The 23,269-nt window shown below is 40.0% G+C and overlaps 2 protein-coding genes and 1 long non-coding RNA gene across 5 annotated transcripts in view; all 3 read right to left on the minus strand.

Annotated features, from left to right (window-relative positions):
- Positions 1-55: 55 nt before the first annotated feature.
- On the minus strand, positions 56-7,399 carry LOC117244853 (putative SCAN domain-containing protein SCAND2P). The gene is made up of 2 exons (XM_033516685.1): positions 6,616-7,399; positions 56-667 (listed from the first exon to the last, which is right to left on the minus strand). Exon 1 carries the CDS (start codon positions 7,296-7,298, stop codon positions 6,663-6,665), a length of 636 nt encoding a protein of 211 aa, XP_033372576.1. The 5' UTR covers positions 7,299-7,399; the 3' UTR covers positions 56-667; positions 6,616-6,662.
- LOC117244854 lies at positions 3,411-7,469 on the minus strand. The gene is made up of 2 exons (XR_004498684.1): positions 7,406-7,469; positions 3,411-5,936 (listed from the first exon to the last, which is right to left on the minus strand). It is a non-coding gene; the product is annotated as an uncharacterized LOC117244854 (long non-coding RNA).
- A 2,630-nt stretch (positions 7,470-10,099) lies between these two features.
- TFDP2 (transcription factor Dp-2) overlaps positions 10,100-23,269 on the minus strand; it is a 52,580-nt gene continuing 39,410 nt past the window's right edge. For 2 of the 3 annotated variants that reach the window (XM_015637392.3, XM_015637389.3), the window contains 3 exons: positions 22,339-22,505; positions 18,233-18,338; positions 10,100-17,323 (listed from right to left, as the gene is read on the minus strand). In XM_015637392.3, the coding sequence (XP_015492878.1) occupies positions 17,155-17,323; positions 18,233-18,338; positions 22,339-22,505 (442 nt within the window). In that variant the 3' untranslated portion in view covers positions 10,100-17,154. The remainder of the gene's footprint in view (positions 17,324-18,232; positions 18,339-22,338; positions 22,506-23,269) is intronic. The other variant, XM_015637391.3, reaches the window with a different exon arrangement.

Here is a 23,269-nt window from a genome sequence, read left to right on the forward strand (position 1 = left end):
GGGTTCAGCTATCAAACATGTAAAATGTGTGTGGGTAGTAAGTAGTGTTAAGCTATTAAACTGAAGTATTTCTCATTTTTATTTCTGTGTCTTGAATAGGTAAAGAATATAGCAATTATCTGTAAACAGGTGTACAGACTATTATAGGATTACATTACTGTTTTCCTTCATACGAACTTTAGAGTAAAGGTTTCTTAGGCTTCATTTTAAATTATGAATAAATACTTAAATTTACTGCTATGTTACCATAAACCTGAAATGTTTTACTTTTATACTGGTCAATTCTTACTAGTAACTTTTAGTGCCTGCAAATCTGGAACAAAGACTTTTAATTTCAAACCATTAAAATTGCCAGTGTGTGTCCAAATCAGCAGAGGTGCCTTCTCCTTGCCATGGCTCTCTCCCCCTGCCACCCCCATGTGAATACACACACAGGGTTACAGGGAAAGCTGAGGAGAAGCTTGTCAGACAAAATGAGCTGTAAGGCTTTATTTACATCCATCATGCAGTAGATAAGATGATCCCTTCAGGACAGATGACATTTAGCACTGACTGGCAATTACTTCTGGCTGGGGATGATGCTGCTTGTAGAACAGAAGTGAAGGAAACTCTTTCCTCTTGCATTGAAATGTCTGCTGCAGTAGTTCCCCAGGAGCAGAGAGAAAATCTGGATGCAAATGAAGAGTAGAAGAAAGAGTTGTAGACTAAAGGACTTGTGAATCAATATGGAAACAAAAACAAGAGTGTGGAGGCTGGGTGTTGTGTTTTGTGTTTTTAATCCCCTGTACCCTGCCTCTCTCTCAGTATGAGATTTGGAAAGGAAAAATATCTTTCTCAGCACCAAGCCCTTCTCAATGATTTCTTACTTTTTTTTAAATGCAATGTTCTCAGGAATCTGGTACTGAACCTGGATTTGCCCTATTTAAGTCTACCTCTCTGTGAAGCTTATTCATCATTACTTTTGGAGAGACTGAGTTAAATAGAGCTTGAAGCTGAACAAGAGCTTTGCATCAGAGGGTACACTTTGGTTTTAAAAAACAAAATGTATCTCCTGTGATAGAGAAAATTGCATAATTTAAGGTTTTCTGGAAAAATCCTTGATGCTAAGAGGATGTGGGCAGCTGAGTATGGATTTCAAAACCTCGGAATGCTCAAAGCTTTAATCTTAAAGGTTTTTGCAGTTATTCAGAACTTTGATTTCCCTGCTGGTGGAATTGCTAATGATCATCTTGGTAGCTGGACACTGTTAAAACACCTCAGCATTCACACTAAGTCTACTACCAAATCACTGAAGCCTTTTAATGAATTTATATTTACAGTTTGTGTTAGTATACCTGGAAACTACTGCTTTTTTTCTTAAAAATATTCTGTTAATGTCCTCTACCATGAAAAATCTTTCATTTAGACAGATTACTTTTTTTTTCATTGTATTAATAGAATATGTGAGGTATAATTTTGTTCAGAAACTGCTGTTCAGCTTTGCCTGTGGGTCAGATCTAGCTCTGAACCTGTTGGGAATAGAAAAAGCTTCACTTTCAATGGGCAGAACTCTGCTCTCCCTTTGCTCCAGGCTGTTGCAAATGTGGAAATGACCTGAGGTGGTTGTGTGTTCTACTCATGTACACTAGGGGAATAGAATTATTTAATGTAGAGCCCATCCTCTACATCAATACTGAATTGTTTTTCTGGTTTGGTATTTATTTCCTTTCTTTTAGGTTACACCACATGGGGTTTCCTTCCAGTTTCTTTTTTGAGGAACATCGCTTCTGTATTGGAAGCTTTACTTGTATTAGCTGTGCTGAGAGGAGAAATCACTGAAGTAACTTTCATCCTCAGCTGTTTGGCATCATGAATCTTTATCCTGATGCTTGTTTGGTTACAGATGTTGGCTACACACCAAAAATGGCACTCCTTTAGTTTAAAAGTTTCCTGACTGAATAGTCAGTGTTGCTATAGAAAAAACATTCATCATTGAGGCCTCATTTTACAGTAGTGTTGCAACAGAAATTGCCCTTCAGTTAAAACATGTAAAACTGACATTGTCTTGTTAGAAGAAGCATTTTAATGTAGAAGATCAGACTGAGTTCCTCTGTAAGATACTTTCTGCAGGTTTTCTTCCTGTCTTAATGGGAGGGGAAGAAAAATAAAGAGAAAAGTCAAAAAATTCAGGTTACTGCAGTTTGAAATATTTTAATTTGGTGACTGATTCTTAATGTAAAATCATGAGCAGAGCTATCAGAAAATCATTAGCATGAGGTTACTAGGAGCTCGAATGTCACTGTGTAGTTTGGATCAAATAGCTCTAATAATTAATGACAAAAAATAAGACTTTTTTTGTCTCTTTAAATCTCAGGCAAGCACCTAAGGAAGCCAGAAAGGGAATATATTTTCTTCACTAGCATGTACTTAAATCTTTTTATGTGGTCTGAACAGTAAGTATTGCATGGAACTGTGGAAACAGTGCCTCATCTTGATTTTGCATTACTTGAAGGGAATTGTTAAGAGTTTAATCTGGACTTGGCAAAATTCCTGTAAAAAGCTGATGGTTATCAATGTATTTGGAACAAAAAATTTCATATTCAAGTACAGAAAACTTACTTAGCTGTGTATATTGTTTATTAGAGAGGGTTATCTTCTTTTGAATTTGCTTTACAGTTGCATGGAATAAAAATGTGTCCTTCCAGTACCCAAATGTTATGTGACTCATGAGCATATTGTGCTATTTCTATTTTTCTGACACAAGAGAGCCCCTACAGTGATAACTCCTCCAGGGTTTATTGTCCCTAACAAGGTCTCTCTTAAACCTGCTGGGCTGCAGGTTCTAACTTCAGAAACTGCCACTTCACTCCTAATTAAAAATGGGACAGATGCACTTAACACTATAAATATTTAATGGCTATTATTTAGTACCAAGTTGTCTTAACATTTTAAGTGTTCTTATGAATGTGAAAAAGAAAAATGCATCAGAGCTTGGGTGAGTTTTAGTGTCAGGAATTTGGATTTTTGCTTAATACCTAACTTTTTTTTAATGATTCTTTTGCCTTTCAATTTTCAAGAGAGATTAGCACACAATTTGCACAACATCTGTAATTCTACAAGTTCCTTTCTAAATTTGTGTAGAGAAATTGCTTGATTTAAACATTACTTACAAGTGGTTGTGAATTTCAGACCAATTGATTTAAATTGTTAGTTTAAAACAAATCCACAGATAAGATTACAAATCTTAATGTGCTCTTGAGGAAAGTTGAAGCAATGGCTCTGCCTTCTTTTGAGACCAGCTCATTATTTTGTCCTCTTAAGTTGCATGATAACATCCTTTTTGGTTATAAGGGAGCTTGTTTATTTTCAAAGCTGATAGCAAAGAAGCACTGAGGTTCGAGGGGATGTATTAACTTACAGGTGAAGCCTGAAATGTTTCTTAATTTTATTAGTTATCTTGAAGGACACAGAACAAGAATGCAGTGAATAACAACATTACATAAAACCTCTTTCATTTGACAGAAAGTAATTGGCCCCAAAGCAAGAGTATACTAAAATGCTTGTAGTTTTCAGTAGTACTAATAGCCTTATTATTGCAGGAAAATAGTGAAAGAAAGATAATTGAGGCACTGTAGTAGTGAGGTACAAATTGCACAGTGGCAGGACAAGAGTGATAACTGTCTATTAATGAAGCCAGGTAAAGCAACTGCTGGTGAGTAATACTTGATGTCATTTGGCCTTAATTGCTTTGTCTGCATGGGAAAAGTCATGATGGTGTGTATGGTCTTTGCTTCAGCCATGCTTAAAACTTCCCTTAATAACAAAACTTGAGGAGGAAAGAAAAAAAGCACAGAACAACCTTTCCAGCATTATTCTAAAGATCTACGCTGCTCTGTAGATCTTGAACTTCAGCATAGTTTGCAGTGACAAGTGTCTGCTGGCTCACTCAAACAGCTGTGGGCAGACGCCTTAATCAGATCACATATTTGAAATTTCCATACAGTGAAATGTGTCTGGAGTCTTATTTCTCATGGGGGAGAAGGAAGAGATAGTAATCCAAATTTCCTCTTATTACTTCTGCCATTTAAGGCTTAGTTCTAATTAATGGTGGGAATGATTCTATATGCTCTCTTTCTTTTAGTAGTGTTAGGTCCCTGGTAGTAGTTAGGTCCACATTAGGTAGTGGAATTAATAAAAGTGTATCAAAAATCCTCTTTGATAAAGCTTTTAGTTAACAGAGGTACTCCATTTATTGCTGGAGTTTGTGAGGATGTGTAGAAGACACCTTTCTTCTGAATACAGCTGGCTGGTGGGACAAGAGAGAAGATCCCTGTACTGCTAACCAAGTCATGGTTTATCATCAGTCACACACACAAGCTCTCATTTGAGGTGTTCTTCAGGAAACTGCAGCCTAGAAGGGCCACACAGGTCAGTGCCTATGTAACAGCTTAGTGACTTGACCATTTGATCTTTTTGAAACAATGCACAGTTTCTAGCTAAAAATAACATGTATGATGACCGATCTGGATGCCCTTAATGGCTTGACAAATAACCTTGAAAATTGAAGTCTCTTTGTCTGTGTTTCAGTGGATCCATATGTTTGTGTAAAGACTTGCACTTCCTGCTGCAGTGTCGCACTGTCAAGCAGAAAGCTGCTGCAGTGGATGTCATGTCTCCAAATGCCCCAATGTGTTAAAGTAGGTCAGAAATTGCATAAGATGCCATTACTGGAAACTGCTGTAGGCTGACTTGCATATGAAAACTCAGCAGTGCAACTGGCAAATGCACTCTGACAAAGAGAAATGCAGCCATGGTTTAAAACATGACAAGAGAGCTCTCTGAAATCTCCCTAGGATATGAATGGCTGTTGGAATTGTGAGATGTCTTTGCCCCTTCAGTTCATGTTCCTGCTATCTGCTGAGCCAGAGCTGCCTGCCTGGCTTGTCAGGGGGCTCACATTATTCCTATCTGCAGGGAACTCAGGCACATGGCTCCTTAACTCCTTCTGCACCGCAAAAAAACACATTCTGTGTTCCCCTGCTTGCCAAGTGCCTTAGAAAAAACACAGTACACTGCCAGTCATGTAAAGGCAAGAATCTGTAGTAGCTCTTCCACCAAGTGGTTGCTGGTGATCAGTAGGGGCCAGTGGGAGTGTGAGGGTAAATGCACAAGTCTCTGCAGTATCTCCTGTTCAGTTTAACACCACAAAGCCCAGGGAACGCTGAGGAGGGTACAGTGTGTGCATTTTCTCTCTTCCATAGCACTGTTTCAGATCTTTAGCACATTCCTGGGTATCCAATTCATGCAGTATTTTACCCTCTATATAGAGTTACAAAAACGTGACAATGGAGAATTAAAAATTCTGGAAGTACCTTCATCACTCCTCAGGGTGCCTGCTTGTTCTGTTCTGTGTGCATCCGTGCCCATGAAACCAGACCCACTTGCTTAGGAATGTCTGTTGGCTCAGTCTCTTCCATGCCCTTGTACTTCCCTACATTTTACTTTCAGGTTTATTATCTTTAAGGAATTTGAACACTGGAAAGGACTGTCTCCTGTTTCACTGAGGTTTTTTTGCTACTGATACTTTTATATAATCTTTTCTAACAATATTTTAACCAGTTGAATACAAACAAGAGAACTCCCAGCTGGGGGGATTGTATCCATTTGTAGTCCAAGTGGGGTATATTTGGCTGAAATTATATCTTAAAATTATTATAATATTTTTTTAAATTATCTTTTAGTCCAGTGTATTTTGTAACTGTGAATGGTTCATCAGTCAGCAAATATGCTGCTTGGTGATACATTTTCCAAAGGTTTGAGATAGGGGCACCACTCCATGAATGAATTTGCAGTTATTTCTGAAAAATCTCCACCATCCAGGCCTGCTTTATTTCCTGGAATTGTTGCATCACTGAGGGTATGTGTGCCCATTTGTCTTCATGCCAACCACCCATTTCCTGCAGATAAATAGATGGGTCAATACCAACCATCTCAGGAGCATACACACAGCTGTATAGTTAGACAGGCTGGAAGGTTCTGCAGTTAATATACAAACCTCAGCAGGTCTCTGCCAGTCTTCTGCTCATTTTGCTGCTCGAGGACCAACAAATAGTGGTCTGATAAATGTTCTGATACAGTTGATTCAGTCATTTGGCAATGGCCTCTAGACAGAGCAGCCCTATCCCATCCAATCTTAATTTAATAGACTTAATACATTGCCTGATGATGGAAAATGGTAGGTAGAAGCTTGGCAGAACATCAAATAGAAGACAGATAGAATTGCTGGAGTTTGGGAGGATGTGTAGAAGACACTTTTCTTCTGAACACAGCTGGCTGGTGGGGCAAGAGAGAAGATCTCTGTACTGCTAACCAAGTCATTCTAGATAGAATGTTTAAAACTTGGCTTTAGTCATGCTAATGAGTTGATGAGAAAATATCAAAAGGTGAAAAGATTTGAAAGCAGTAATAATAAAAACCTGGGCTTTCCCCGGGCTTACATCAGCCTGGCCAACCTGATTGCAAAGAGCCGGCAGCTGTGTTAACGTACATCTTGTTAGCGACAGTTACAGCCGCTTTTTCTACAACTTGGTTAAATTAGTATTAGTTATATTCATGACTTGTTTATAGTAGCGTTACCTTGGTGTTCAGCTGCTAATTCCAAACTCTTGAGGATTCAGGACTGTTTAGAAAGGGCGGATTCGGCAGCACGTTCGGCGGAGGAGCGCGGCTCGGTGGGTTCCCGTCCCCGCAGAGCTCCCGGACGTGCGGCCGCGCGCGGCGGCTCCCGGTGAGGGCAGGGCGCGAGCCCGGGCCCTCAGGGGACGGAGCGGCGGAGGGAGCGCGGGCAGGGCAGGTACAGGCACAGGGACAGCTGTCCCGAGCGGTGCCCGGCGGTAACAGAGCCAAACGCCGCCGGGCCGCCTGGGCTCGGCCCCGTGGGCGCTGGGACGGGTCCCGGCCTGTGTGCGGCCCTGGAGCCGGGAAGGGAAGGCGCTGGGCCCCGCTCCGGAGCGCGGGGAGGCGCGGAACGGGCGCGGGGCGCTGGCGGGGGAGAGCAGGGGCCGCTGCCTGGCAGTGAGGGCGGCAAGCGGCACAGGCTGTGCCATCGCCGACAGCCGAGCGGCCCGGGGAGCGCAGGTGCCCCAGCGCCCGGCACACGGGGCAGACACGGGAACTCGGCAAATACAGGCCGGGTCCCCAAGGCAGGGCTGCAGTTTCTTGGAAGGGCGAATAATACGGGTGTTGCGGTCAAAAGCTGTCATTCCGAACAGTAGATTTAAAGCGCAAGAACTGCCTCTTAACATAACACATGAACACATGCAAACACCTCTTTTTCTGATCCTTAACTAAGGTGTGGCCTTAAAACATGCTGGCAGTTGTGGAAGCTCCACGGGTTTCTTTACCCCCCTTAGAAAGTAACTCTTACCTTTAGCACAGAGAAGCGTGGGTGCGGTGTGGGCACTCATCGTGGGCTGTCTGTGTGCGTTCACACCCTGCATTTCCTTGCAGGAACTTGTTCTCCATGCACTCAGCCCAGTCTTGTTACTGGGAGCTCTGCTCACTCTTCTAATTTCACTCTGCAGAGCCGGAGGCTTAAATTGTACACAGGTCAATGCTAGGACATTTTCGTGGGGTTTACTCATTTGAAACATTTTTTTAAACTTCTAAATGTCTCAAGACACGTCCTTGTGGTGCTTATTTATTAAAAATAACTATCTTGCTTATGCCAGCAGCTGCTGTAAAAAAGTAGCTTGCTCCTTTTTACATAATATGACATTAAATGTAACTTTTGTTATTTAATATTTGAAAAATAATGTTCAGTTAATGGTGGCAGATTAATTGTATGTATTATTTGTATGTAATACTGTCATTGCTGCATAAACTGGGTTTTAATGTCGGGATGATGAAAACTTGGGTTAGCACAGGTCATTTGAACTAATGGAGAGGATTGGTATTTTGTGGTTTGATGTATGGTACATGACTGATGCTTAGATAATTTTTCCATCTTGTAGCTCTGTTTGCTGCCTTGTGCTGGAAGAACCTTTCTTTTGCTTACTTCTTCCTTTTGATGTCATTTCATTGTTGTAGGTTTTTCTATCGCTTCCTGCATGGCTTTTCCTGGGACAATGGTTTTCAGTTTTTTAATTGGTCTGTGGCTGGTGAAGGATTCTTGAAATGTTACAAAACCGGGCCTGCAATGAGTTGTCCAGGGGGCAGCTGTAAGAACCAGTGGGCAGCAGCAGTTCCTTCAACAGTTTGGGGCTTTCAGTCTGACAGACTTGATTTAACCTTTGTGACAGATGGGAAGTTCTGTGAAATATATAGGAACAGTTTCTTCTGTTTTGTTACCCCTGAACTGTAGTTCAGCAAGGAGAAGTGCCAGTGACATTAGGTTTTTCAGCGTTTTGAATGATTTCCAGTCGGAGGACCAGAACAGGAATTCAGTGTTATGTGGGACCCCCAGAGCAGTGCGGTCCCTCCCCCGGCAGGCGAAGGACGGGCAGGGCAGCACAGCTGAGCCTCTTCAGGAGCAACCTACACGGATCACACGGGCCAGGGCAGCACTCGTGACACGGCCCTCGGACAATGAAGTATTGTTTTCATTTATCTCCTATCCTACACTTGGGGTTGAGACAGCGTTTAATGAATAATAAACCTACACAAATTTGGGGGTTTTCTGGTTTTCCTGAATGTTTTCAGATACTTTTGCTTTCTAATGGAATGTGTGGAATCCAACAAGATACAGTTTTAAATACTCTTATTTTTAACCAAGGACAATATTTGTTACGGCCTTCAAGTTTCCATTATTAGCACAGAGCCCCTTAATCCTGCAGAAGTTACCATTGTTTGATTCCTTCTTTTTAGGAGACATACAGATTTACTTATGTGAAGAAAAACATAAGCTAGTTTATATGATGGTGTCTGGTTGGACAATCAGAGAAACTCTAACCAAAAGTATTTGTAATTTCAGGGAGCATTATTTGCAGATTTCTTAGAGATCTGTGCTGAGTACTTCTTAGAAAAGATGAAATGGGCTTTTATGCTTTCACATTTTCTCAGTTGCTTTGTTGGGTTCTTGGGGTGGAGATCTCCAACTGAAAACATACTACGGAGAACTAAGGGTTCTTTAGAGGAGAGTATTTAGTCCGACCAGGTTCACCATCAGCTTAATGTTTCCATTTACCAGAATCATTCTGGTAGTAACTTACAGAGCACTGACACAAGAGAAGGTAAGGATTTTTAGACTTTTTTTTTTTCTTTAAGAAGTATAAATAAGCCCTAAATATCTTGCTGATATAAAGACTGTACCCTCTCTTTCTCTCATTTCTGCAGTTTCTTGTCCATAAAAAAGACATTGCAAGAGTTTTTATGTGGTTATTTACCAAATCTGTTAGTGAAAATGCCTTCCCAAGTATGCCATTGCATTTTAGCTGAAAGGTGTTTGTGGCAGTTTCTATTTATTACACAAGAATGAACTCTGAGTTTTGCAAGTCTTCTGCTATTGTCTTTTACTTTTAGCTGGTTTGAGATTAAAAATAATGAGTCGTGGGTCTTCTGTGCATGTGGGGAAAAGCAAGCACCATGAAATTACATGGTGTTTTTGTATTTGGCAGAGTTGGAAAACCAGCACAGAGGATGAAGAGGGACTGCATCTAATGCTGCCTAAATTCTTGTCATTTGGATTCTTGCTACCAAAGTAGGAGGAAGGGGTTTGGAAGGACATATGTTCAGAGTCTATAGCTGTTTGAAGGGTGTTCAACAGGATAGATCTAGCATGAAACTGGGGGAACACACCCTGTTTCTGGAGCCTTCTCTTAGGTATAGATTAGGTGTGTGTCTTGAATGGGTAGGAACAGTAATATCCCTAAACATTTTGTGAGTTATCAAAATGTAACAATTTTAGAAGTCCAGCATCTCTCCCTGGATAATGACATAGGAGGTTTCTCTGAATGAGGACGCAGTTGTTAGATTATGCTATTTTCAATAACCAAAGGATGCAATATTTCCCATGTAAAGCAGGGCAGTTCCTTGTTTTCCTAACAAGGTGTGCAGACTGGCAGTGTTAACCTTGAGTGACATTTTGTCTGCAATGTTCTTCTCAAAGACAGGCTCAGTCCTGTTGCCTTGAATTTTTTTTATTCAGTTCTTCTACAGTTAAGGTTTACATTTCAGTTCCCAGAAAACTGGATGTTCTTCTCCGAAGCATACATAGTTTTCACCTCAGTCAGACTGTCTGCTCCCCACCCCCATTTGCAATGTACAATTCCCACTTGCAGCATTTTCAGTAAACATGGGGTCAATTGAGTATACAGAAAAAGCTTCTATAAAATTTCCATTAAAAAAATAACAAGTTTTTATTTACAAAGTGTTTGCTACTACAAAGTAATATTTCCTATTGGTTCAAATATACTATTTACTAATGCCAGTGTTCCTATTAGGAAAGTAAAACTTTGTATATGCACTTTTCTTTATTTCTTTGTCAGTGTTTAAAGCACATAAAATACTACCACATTCTTTTTTACACTACTCCTAGCCATGTACAATGTGGTAGTGGAAATTAACGCTATCTCATCAGGGCAAAAATTCAGCATAGCTTAATAGCAGACTTTCTGCAAAAATAAAACTTTAATTTATAATTTATAGGTATTTGGAAAGAAAGAAATCTACGGAGAATTCAAAAATATGCAGCAAATGAAGATGAATGGGAAACTTGGGTTTTGCCAAAGATTTTAGCACAAGAAAAGGGAGAAAAAATTCCACTAAAGTGTTTGTGTGATGCTTTGTGCCAATAAAGATGTTGGGAGAGCAAGGTGATTATATTAAAATTAATTAAAACTTCAAATCCCATATAATTAGCATGCTTGTAATTGGATTTGTCTCTTCCCACCCACCATGTTTACAAAACCCTGCTTTGAGTTCAGTGTTGGAGGTCACTAAATAGCTTTGTCCATGACTGGCCTTGTTCTTAAAAAAAAAGTTTAATTTAAAAGTTAATGAACTTTCAAGTGGTTTCTGCATTTTAAATATAAAAAGGAAGTGTCTCTACAATTACTTCATGTAGAATATAGTGGATATTAAAAAGTGCTTCTGTAAGGGGGGATGGAGGGCTGGACCTGCATACAAGTTGCAGCATGGAGTAGAAAAGAACATGGGCTGATGGCACATCAGCACTCAGAATTCAGCATCAGTCTCCTTGCCAAGGACTCATCTACTGCCAGATCATCCCCCAGGTACCAACAAAAAAGTCCTGGTGTAAAACTGCCTGTGCTTGCTGGCCAGTTTCTCCTGATGCCGTGTAGGATATGCAAACACAAAGGCTGTGCCTTGGGCATGGTTTGCAGTCAGGGCCTGAGGAATGAGGACAGGCTCACATCCTACTTCTTACATGTTTGTTCAAAGCAGGATTCATTTTTTTACAGTAGGTGCTTGTTAGATACAGTGTCGTAACATTTGCATATGCATCTCTGAAGTATTTTTCATGTATAAGCATGGCCTTTAAGACAGTGGAATGTTTCAGAAACTTGTATGATGGGTTATGATTCAGCTGGTGTTTTCCTGGGGAAATTCTGGGAGATCCACTTAATCCTTGCATTAGTACAATCAAAACTAGTAATTATTAAAGATACAATAGAAATTTTACAAACCCATCAAAATGCCTGGAGACTGGTTTTGTGGACTTCACCTTTTTGATAGTTTTAAATTCTGTGGGTATTCAGAGTAGTTGTATGTGACCAGAAAATGTCAGTGGGAAGGACTATGGATACATGGTGTTTTTCCCTCTCTGGCTGCCTGGCTTGTGTGGCTGGGCAGCATGGGCAGCAGTGTTTTACTCAGCCTGGAGAGGAGAATGGGCTAAAACCAACTCATCAGTAAAGACTCATTTTGTCTTGGAAAACGTTTCTGCATAGATGAGTTTGATTTGCATCTACAACTGGATTTAAATTTAACATTGCTGTATTCTGTTATCCCATGGTGTCCATACATCTAAAATACTTATGCCTGGAGAGTGTTGAGAGAATGGCATTTAGAGAGAAGAGATTTAAGTGATTGCACTTTTCTAGCCAATACAGAAGACTAAGAAGAGATGTAAGTTTGGGCTACTGGGAGGTTCCTGTACCTGTTTGGAAATTATCATGGCTCTGTTACCCAGGTCAGAATGCTTTTCCTCTTGGATATATGCAGATTTATTTGCTCCACATTGTTCCTAAGCAGGAGGCTTTCCCTTGGGATTTGGATGGTTAGATCTCAGATGTTACTTCTGAGTAAATTTTGGTAATTTTTAAATTTACCAATTTTGAGCAAGGATTTTTGGTGTCCTGCAGTTTAGGTGGATATCCTAAATGTTGGACTCTTCAGAACCATCAAAAATATGGAAACAGAAAGAAAACATTTTGGTTTTTGTCTGATCTCTGTGTGGGCAGATAAGGTGTTTAAGGGTAGAGAGTGACTTTATGATCTCTGAACAGCTGCAATAAACAGCCCCTCCCTTCAGTTACTGGCCTACTGTTTTAATGAGCACTCCCTCCCTCACTGTCAGTGCCAGCTGGGGAGGGATCCATGGATGCCCCCTCAAGCAATCAGATTGAAGGAGCTGGGGCTTCTTGCACACACAGCTCTGCAGTGACTTGAAAGGACAGTAGTCCTTTGCAGATGGAATGAACACTGGGGAGTAACATTGGTTATGGGTATTTTTTGGCAATATACCTGGACTGGGGGGAGGACAGTTACTCACAGCCTCTTAAAAATACTCACCAGAAAAAATCCTAACAGCTAAACAGGGAAGAGATTATCAGATTTGGGAACTTTGTTAAATCTAAGGAATGAGTTTCATGGTATTAGGATTGGGTTGTGTGAACACCTGCCAGCAGAAAATTAAGTCTTTAGAGCTGTTCACGTGCTCAGGTAGGTGTGTGGTGTCCACAAATGATTCATGGCTGCATGCTTGCAGTCAGAGACCAGAATTCAAGTGTCACATTTTAAAGAACAAACCTCCATAAACAGGTCCTTGGCCTCTCCCTTACGAAAAGGAGTCTACAATCAACTGCCTGGTTTATTTTCAGCTGAAAAGGGCCAGTTAACTACAAAAAGGAGTATTCCCCAGAGTTCAAATATGGTTAAGTTTCAGCCATACTCTTGAATTAAAATGGTGGATTGGTCTAAAGAAAGAGCACTTGAGCTTTTAAACCTTAACTGTGGAATTCTAAATTCAAGCATCATTTAATGGATGAACATGTATGCCTCGTTTTTCTTTAAAAAAACAAAAGGGTTAATATTTGGTTATTAGGCCTTTTTACATAATGTTACTTCAGGCTGACATAGTTGATCAGCAGAAACCCTTCTGTGGTAATTCTGTATCCTTGGCAATCTCCAGCTGCTCAAAAGGATTTAGGAGTATTTTCAAGCTGTAGTTTAAAAATTAAAACCCCTTAACCAAAATGGAAACACCTACAGTGGGGCTTGTACTGGGTTTAGTACTGGTACTGGTGTTAAAGTCATATCTTCAGTTGAACTGGTGGTGTTTACTGGATACACACACTAAGATTACGTGGATTGTTGGCGTTAATTCAGTGTGGAAATGAGAAGACTGGTACATTTTAATGCAATTTTAAATATCAGAATTCACAAACATTGTCAGATTTCCACATAATAGAAAAATGCTGTCTCCCACTCATAGTTTTTCATCTAGATAGTGGAGCTGACAAGTTTTTGTAAGTCAAATTTAGATTTTTTAAGCACAAAGTTAGTCCAGAAATAAAGTTGTTCACTGTACTATAAAGGTATTTACATACAGCATTATATTGCTTGCAGTCAAGTGCCTCCTAAATGTATAACTAAGAGTGTTCCAAGACACGGAAATATCTTAAATTTATCTTACATTTAAGTTGCATGGAAATTTAAATGTTGACTTTTTCTTATATGAAGTATGATCTAGTACCAGTTGCTGCTTGATTCCTGTCAATGAATATGAGGGATATTGCACGAGACAGGAGATGATGATGGGAACTGAACAGAAAATGGGAAAATCAATCTTGGCCATGACCATTTTATTGTGGAAAGTGTTTGCTGGCTCTCAACAGGAGGGAGGGCTTGGGTGTTGAAGCAGCTGAGCATAAACACTGCCGTGAGCTTAATGGGAGCTCTGTGGTTTGTTAATATTCTCAACTCCCTTACTCACAATTGCAGCAGCTGCCTTTAGTGAGGTCCTGCATTTACCTGTCTTGGTTTGTGGTTTTTGTGTGTGTGTTTTGTTTCTTTTTTAAATATGGCAGCTAAGATCACCAGAAATGATTGAAAGGTTTGCCTGAGGTCATACACAAGTGACTGTGGCTGGATAAGGCCCCAGTTCTCCTAGTTCCCAGACTTTAGTGTAGCCACAGGACAGCTGTGCCTCAGTTGAACTTCATCCTTAACTGGTACTTGGCACAAAGAAGCCCAAGGAAAGAATTTACTTTTGAAGTCTCTTCTAAATGTTCTAACTTGTTTTGTCCTTTGTATTCAACTAGTCCAGAAAAAAAACCCACAAAACTTTTAAAGGCTTGGTTCAACTGTCAAATAAATATTATGTGCTCCCATATTTTTTTACTTTTTATCTTTAAATTTGGTAGTTTGATGTTTTCCAGAAAGTAGGCAGCTGTGCAGGCTGCAGCTTTGAAGGACACAGACATCAGTGGAGGAAAGGTGTCATTGAAGATCTTCCCCCTTTAAAGCAGAAAGCCCACTGACTTGCTAATAAAATACATTCCATTTCTGGGCTGGAAGCATTTTTTTTTCCCCAGGTTTTTATAGTTCAAAGTGCTGCTCTTTAGGAACTGATCAGTGTTTTGCTGTTTGTTTGGTTTTTTTTTTACACGGATCTTGAGTGAGAAGTGTGAAGAAAGTGTAAAGTTAAATGTGTCCCTAATATATTGCTGGGGGGAGGAAGGTGGAACTACTTTGGAAGATATTTCCCTCTTAAAAGAATTCCTTAGGACCACGCATATCTAAGCTATCTTTGATCTGCACTCTCCAAAGAAAGCTGGCTGACAGGGCAGTTTTTGAAAAAGCAATGGGTTTTTAAGGAATGAAAGTGACGATCTCTTTAAATCATCATGTTCTGTCAATCATGAAGCTGACAATTCCATAGTAATATGTGTGGAGTACCTGTTCCCTTCTTCCCCCATTTCAAAAGTGAGCCACTTGACTCAATGCACTGACTCTCTCAGCAAGAATATTCTTTTGTTTCTGTAAAGCTTTTCTGGTATTGAGGTAGTGTTACAGATTCAGTGGAAGTGAGGGGGTGTAAAGCCTCAGTCTGCTGTTGCCTGTGAGCCATGAGCACAGGATGGTCTTAACAGTCTTGCCCCAAGCGTGAATACCATGGTAGGCATTTGAGTTTGTGCATTTGCCATTCATTTGTTTAAAACGGCTCAGTCAAGAGCCCTACCTACATTCTGGTGCAGGGTACTCCTCAGGTTCTCCTCAGGTGCAGGAACTATCTGTGAGACATTTCTATCTGATGCTTTAGTTTGTAATGTAAACATGGGGTGGTGCTTGTCTACTCCTCACAGTTTTACCTGTCCTGGGAGCAGCCAGCCCTCTGCTAATTCCTGCACAGCTCTTGAGCTGGAGCCTCATTTTCTCTCTGTAGCTCAGGCTTGGTACTTTTGGATCTTGCTGGCCTGAGTGAGTGCAGGTTTGGCTGTAAGACATGACATGGACACAGCTCAGGCTGTGAGTGATGCTGCCAGCAGCCCAGGGGTAGCTGTTGCCATTGCTCAGGTGAGCACAAACTGCCCCATTCCCCAGCGCAGGAACAGCCAGGACAGCTGCCTCACACAGCTGAGACATGGGGGAACCTCCTAGAGACAGTGCAAAAACTGGGAAGATTCACCTCATGAAAAAGAGAGGCTAGGCAAAGTCCTGGACGCTGGAACACCACGGGAAGAGTACATCTACAGTGCATTTTGCATTGATAGTCAAGGTTTTTTTACAGGTCTTTATGACTGGATGTGATGTTAGCTATGGAAAACACAGTCTCCTGCTGCAAGTCTAATTTAACAATTCACATGGGATATGTGTTGGGTAACTTGAGCCAGATTATTTTTAGTGGTTTGATACAACTTTCAAAGGTGCATCAAGGTAAATGCAACTGAAGTTACTGATAAGAAAATCTGTCAGAATCCAAGCTGACCAGAATGCAAAACATGAGATGATGTATTGTTGAAATTTTATTTCTTTCCCCTAAGAACCTCAGCCTATGACTTTAAAAGTTATGTGACTTGCCCACCCCGAATTTGAAAAGACTGCCTTGAAAACATGCTGCCTGAGATCTTTAACATGGTGGGAGGCCTTTTTAAAACAAACAAGACATGCTTTAACGTCAAAGGGATTATATAAAGTTAGAACAGTAAAGGAGAAGCTACACTGAATACTCTTTAATCTAGAAATACAATTTTTTTACTTATTTTCCTTGAAAAAAGCTGGTGCAGAGAATACTGTTTGTTTCCTGACTGTTTTAATAATGGCTAAGAATAATCACTTGTAATAAATTAGGCCTGCAATATAAAGGAACATATGAACCTTTTATACTAATGTTACTTTTAGAGTATCTAAAATGGATATAAACTATTTCAAGATTCATTTAATCACTTGCAATTTATATTACTTTAAGAATCTTCTATACAGCAAGTTGAACAGAAAAAAAAGCAAACATTTTAACAGCCCCTTTTCCCTATAACCACTTTCATACTTTTATAGTTTTAAATAACGAGTTCAGCACATTTGCATGTACTCGCTCCCCCTTTTTCTAAAGGCAGCACGGCCAAAAGACAATGCAAGCATTGGCCTTTACTGACTGACTGTTTTCTTCTCCATCTGAAAAAGACAAGGGGAAGACAGAGACTTGAGTCCCAAAATGGAAAAGATGAATTTAAGGTTTACTTTGCCACATGTCCAGGGACTTTGTTCTTTTCCTTGTTTATAGTTTATAAAACCCACTTTGCTCTGCCTCTGCATGTCACTCTGTGTTCAGTTATACAATTCTTCAATTTCAGCTATGGATAAACTTGTTTTGAAGCTTCCATTTTGGTTCACCAAACACAGTGCAAACCAAGGCAAGAAACCAGTAAAATCCAAACAGGAACTCCCATTAAGAATATTTGAGCAGCATTTTGTATATTCCATTTTCTACTGTCCTCATTCTGGGGAGGAAGAATCCTCATCTTCATCCTCTTCATCCTCCTCGTTGAAGGAACAGGGCGTCTCTCCCCGGGATGCTGCACTGCTGGACTGCTGACTGCTAGGGGCAAGAAGCTGCCCAGTTGCTAAGGCCACTTCAGCATCCAAACACAACCCTGGATTCTCACTAGCAAAACAACAGAAAGGGTGAAGTTTAGAGGGGTTCTCATGAGCTTTTAAGCTTTTTCTTTTTGGCCCCAACTTTTCCATTAGTTGAAGAAAAGCTACCAAGAAGGGAAAATCCCAGAATGTTACAGTAAACACAGCTATTAGTTGGGAGAGCTGATAAAACATCGGAAAGTTGCATAAGAAAGATTATTGGATGACGACTTCTTTTCATAAACAACTAGTAGAATTGCTTAAGCTGAAGAAAAAAAGGGAAATCTACCACAGTTTCATTAACACACAGAAATGTTTGCAATATAAAATGAAGCTATTAAATGCTATGAGAAAGAGCTTGCTCCAAAATAATAATCCCTATAATAACACCTATTTCCATTTTTATGGTACAGGTAACCTCCAAGCAAAGTCTGGCTGCTGAGGTGTATTTTAGGTTGGGGTTTTGCGCATCGTGTTTTTGTTTGGTTGTTGGTTTTTAATTTTAAATTCTCATTAAGCTGTGTGGACTAAACTTCTATCATGAGAGCTTAAACAGAAGTGCATTTAGAGAGCAGACATTCCTGTGCATTCTTCAGAAATATTACTGGGCTTTTATCCACATGTAATTATCTATTTGTAGTCCATGCCCAGGCAGGAATTTAAGGTTAGTCAGGAAAAGAGGCTTGAAAGTGATTCTATTCTTATGAAAGATAGGCACAAAATAGCTGGTATGCTCAACTTTCAAAACATGTTGATTTGACCCTTCAAATGTAATTATCCTTCAGGTAAGACAGAATGAGATATTTTTTTCACAATCAAAATCAACTGTGATAGAAAAGTACCTCAATTCCTGCATGCAAATGGTCTGAAATAGCAAGGTTACTGAAGTACCACAAGCATATATAATTGTAATTGAATAAAAAAATATTTTATTTACCTTGATTTAGCATCATAAGTGCCTCCAGCTGCCTCGAAATGGGAAACTGCTTGTGCTGAACTTGAAAGTAACCCTTGGTTTATCAATGAAAATCCTGCAGACATATCTAGAAGAAAGCATAACTATTTATGACAGCTACTTATATTTTTTTTCGTTTTACGATTTTAAACTTTGCATTCTCTTTGCAGTAAGGATCCCTTAATTTAGTTTAGAAGGTACCAGTAGCTTGAGTTTTATACTGTAGATGAGTCCTGTTTAACCAAGATGAAATTATATCCTCTGTTTGTGGATGCACTTAAGAGTTGCACTCAGCTTTTCCCTCTGTCTGGAGAAGATGCACCTGGCTGGCAGCAGTATACAATCACAGGTACTTGAAATAAGAGTTCTGGAGTTCTTCATGGAAACTTAGTGCCACAGCCTAACCCTGTGAAATGCCCTGACAGCTCCAGGTGCCCTGGCCCCACTTGGTGAAGGTACAAAAGGAACTGTATTTATTTGGGTTTGAGATAATGCAGTGAAGCCACCCAGGCAGTCTCTGTGTTGCTGTGTGTGTTCTGGTGGCCAAAGGCAGTTTCAGCCTGGTGCTCTCATGGCTGGCAGTGGGGCAGTCTCCTCATGCACTCTGCCACCAGCCAGAGCTGGGCAGCAGCTGCCGACATGCACAGCCCATGGCAGAGAGCTGGTGCCAAGAATGGGAGAGAGCCTGTTGTACACCACATATGAGACATGTAAGGCATTCTCCTCCCTAGGGATAGGAAATGGGGGACCAATTAAAATGGTCTGGCAATAATGCTGTATTTCTTGAGGTAGTTTGTTAAAAGTTCCCTGAGGGATGTGAAAAGGTTACTTACAACCCCCATAATACTTGTTTGCAAATTCCCTAACAAGTTATGCCTGTCAGTTGTTTCCAGTTACGTACATTTCTGCCAAGAGAATCAGCAAAACAAGTCCACTGACCCAATTACATTTACAGGATTTTCTTGTTTTGGTGTGTGTGTTTTTAATTTGTCCCTTAGACAAGGCATTTCTATTTGCCTACCCAAATTCCATCTCAACACAAAGTTAACATCAAAGTTATCAAGACTGTCTAGTTCTTTTCCGTGGTACTTGCATGTGGTTCCAACTGGATGAATTAAATCAGAAATTAGATTCTTTACTGTTAAATTCTAAGCCTAATCAAGCCTCTGTTTTAGACAGCACAGTAGCAGTAACTGGGACTGCACTACTATAATTATCTAGAATTGTTCTATACCGGCAGGTAAGAGGAATAACTGTGGTTGTTACATATACATTCTTATTTGTCCTTCTGTGTTCTTGTCAAGCTTTGGTTCCTCTTAAATTTGGCAGTGCTGCCTAGCACAGGGGCTGTTTTAAGCAGGTTGACACAGCCATGTTAATTGGCTCACCATCCACTGGGATGGATCCACAGGCTACCTTGGTTTGTGTTGTGGGAAGCTGTTGCAGCAATGCATTTAAATGTCATGTTACAAAGCAAGGCTAGCAAGGGAGTTGTTCCTGGAAGCAGTCCTTGGAACATGACAGCAAAGGTTAACAAGTTTTAGGGTGATCTGTGAGGACAGAATAGATGAGAACAGTTAAATGTGGATGGAGCTGGATGTCTTTCATCAAGATTGCCCTAAATGCAGGTTTCATGTTACAGAGAACATGCTCTGACAGCTTCCTCCTGTCTGTGCAGGAGGAGGCTAAACCATTTGGAACAACTGCATTGTACTTGGATTAATAAAGCTGTGCCATAGTGGTGTTCTCTGGTATTTTGAAGGAGTGTACCTGTGTGTACATGTTTAGTATTCCAGAAGAATAACAAGTAAGCTCGTGGTTTATTAACATTTCTGGAAAATAGCTCATTAGTTTTCTTTTTGAAAAGCAAGGTAGAAGCATGGCAGAAAGGTGGTTCATAAAAGCATATCCCTGCCTTGTATTTTCATTGCCTCATATTTCTAAATACAATTTTCCAGTGGGCTCTGAAAAGCAAGGGATAAGAAGTTGATGAAAGATGGGGAGTTGAAGCCCTTTCCAGTATGGAAAAGTCTGTCAAAATTAGAAGTGTGTCTACAATGAAAATACTTATTTCTTCTAGCAGTGTACATCAGTTACTAATAGCTACACTTAAAACCAGGGAAAGCAGTTTGAATAAACCTGCCCAAGGTGATGCAGTGCAATCTAATAGTGGCATTGTTATGTACTAGGCATATCTTGTAGCAGATACATGTGGTAGAAATTTATACTTTATTTGAGAAGGCTCTAAAGCAATACCCTCAATAGCTTTTGTAATTAATGTACAAATGCTGCATGGGAGTGTTGTTGACATCTAAACAAACTCATTCAGGCAGTGGGTGCTCTTAGCTCTTTAGTTCTAGCTCCAGCCCATTCTCTAGTCATGGCTAATTATACAGGTAAACAGCAGAGCACTTCTTCACAGAGGGGAAAAAAACAAGTCCTAAACTGCACCACTTTGTCTTCTCACTGCCTTAGTGGGATACATAAGTTGAGATGTTACCCCAACTGTTACTACCTCAGAATTTTTATTTCCTGCTTTTTTTTTTTTTATCTGCAGTCTCATTTCTGGTAGTCAGGACTCAACTAACAAAGGTGGGACTTGGTTTTGTGTAAAGTGCCTGTCAGATGTGCACAGCCCAAAAGATGGAGATGTTACTCTGATTGCTGTTCCACGAGTTTCTGCTTGTCCCAGGTAGTGGAATATTTCTACTCAGACAGCAACCTCATTCCCGCCTTTCCTGTTCTGGTTGGAGCCCTTTGCTACATAGTTCTTACTTGTTTAATTGTTGCAAGCTCCTCTGCTAGACAATGCCTGCAGTTTAGTACCTGGAACCAGCTCAAGGAGAGCACACAGAAAGCACCTGGGTCAAAATGCAGAAATGGACAAGTTTTTTTGCAAAGGAAACCCTGTTCTCTAGAGGTAAATTAAGGCAGGCTTAAAATGAAAGAGAAATTTGTTTGATCCTTGACACATGGGAACAATAAAGTAACTTCAGCATTGCAACACTGTTAAAAGACATGAGTTCTGCTCCTTTCCCCTTTTTTACATTGCTGATAAATCACATGGTAAATAAGGTTGAATTGAATGAACCTGTGAGGAACAAACCAAGATTTTTCAACTTCTCTTTTTGTTGTGCCTATAAAGACTTCAGGTGTAATTTCAAAACCAAAAATAAAATACGAAATCTCAATTTAAAAACCCACAGGAAAAGAGGACCAGGAAAACACAAATAAGTGTTAATAAACATAAGCACATTTGACTTAGTTTGAAATGTTAAGCCATTTAAAATGTACTACTTTTATCAAATATAACTGTATTTTAATTTATATATAGCAGTTGAGAAGTTAGAGCAAGAGCTTTGTTTCCTTTTCTCAAAAAAAAAAAGGTCTGTATGCAGTAATTAATTGAGTAGCACTTCCTTTACAGATAAAGTACCTCCACAGACTTGAGAAAATGCTGGGCTAAGTTTAAGCTGCAGGTACAGTAAGAAGAACACACTGATAATAACCACAGGAAGCGATAGCAGATTTTGGCAGCTCTAGTCCAGTGGTGCAACACCGAAGGAGTTCTTGTTTTGTGTCTAAGCACAACCTGTTCAAACAGAGAGGTAAAAGCTGCCTGGGTCACCTGCCCTGAAGTCTTTGGAGCCTCTTGCTTTATTTAGAGAAGCTTAGTTCTCAGGTGGCACCTGCTGGCTTCTGAGGGATTACACCCAACCAGTTCAGGATGCTCTTTTTCTTTCCTTTTCCTCAACCTGGGAAAAGCTGCCTTCTTCCAGTTTGCTCCTCCATACATTCATTTACTCAAAATTAGTACTAACGCATTAATTTGTTCTGGGTGTCAACTTAGTTATTTAAGAAATAATTTCTTCATAATGCAGCTCACACATCACACTGTTATAAATCAGCGTGCATTACATCAACAGGATAAGATAAACCTTCCAAAATGAAAAGTAAAACAACTGGTTCATGTACCAACCCTATTAAGTCCCACAAACCCTCAAATGTTACATCCAAAAGTTAATATAATTAAATTTGCTTCAGTTAAGAAAGATTATGGATTTCATCAGGTATGATATTGAACTTACCTGTGATGTAGCTTTCTAAAGCTTTTGGCACCAGTGATTTTGCAGTTCTTAGGTCCTCAGCTGAGCATTTGCCTGCTTCAAGCCCAAAGGACATTCCCATTCTTTTCAGCACCTCGCTGTCATCATAAATCTCAAAAGTGTTATCAAAATTAAAGAGGTATTCAAATCTGCATGTGAAAAATGAAAAGTTAGGTAATTCTGAACAGAACATAGTTGTGCTCTTCTTGCCTAGTCTTTCTCTGAGGGTATTGGCATGCACTGAGGTAAGCATCTAGAGTCTTGGTTTTCTGTAAAGGGTCCTTAACAAAAGAGAGGTGCAAGAAATGCTTTTTCTTTTCTGTGACTGGCATGCCTCCAGGTTTAAAATGGCACATGCCCAGTTAAAGTAACTTCCCCAATGGAGGAAAAAATTTTAAAATTTTCTACCTCACTAAGTAGATTCAAAGGGGAAGAAGGAGGCCTTATTAAACATGAACCTTTACTTGCACTAAAGCCAATAAGGTCACCTGAAGCCCTGTCACCAAAAAACCTGTTTTGTTTTTCTGCTTTTACATTTCACTTTCTTGTTCTAATGTGCAACACACTCCTCCTGTGAACTGACCTAGTTACTTTGGTATAATTTTGCTTTTTTGGATGCAGCTAGAAAAGCAGTCTGTTCAGAGTCCTATGTGTTCACAACCCACCATTTCTGCTGCAGGACTCTCAAAATGTTTGGTTTTTTTTTTCTAATTGCATATTGAAGTATAAATTCAGATATAAACATCTGATAACTTTAAGAAGTGCAGGGGGATTTAGACTGGCCTTATATTGTCATCACAGGTATTAAAAGCCTGGACAATTCTGGTGGGTAAAATAAGGCTTAGTCTCCAGTACCTCTTTTTCTGCTGACAAAACATTTATCCTTGGAAAAACAACCCATCTGTGAGATACT

The sequence above is a fragment of the Parus major genome, chromosome 9, assembly GCF_001522545.3.
Source record: "Parus major isolate Abel chromosome 9, Parus_major1.1, whole genome shotgun sequence".
NCBI classification, from domain to species: Eukaryota; Metazoa; Chordata; class Aves; order Passeriformes; family Paridae; genus Parus; species Parus major.

Excerpts from the sequence above, each read along its gene's own strand:
- LOC117244853 (XM_033516685.1), bottom strand. The coding sequence starts at position 7,298 with ATGTGTTCATGTGTTATGTTAAGAGGCAGTTCTTGCGCTTTAAATCTA.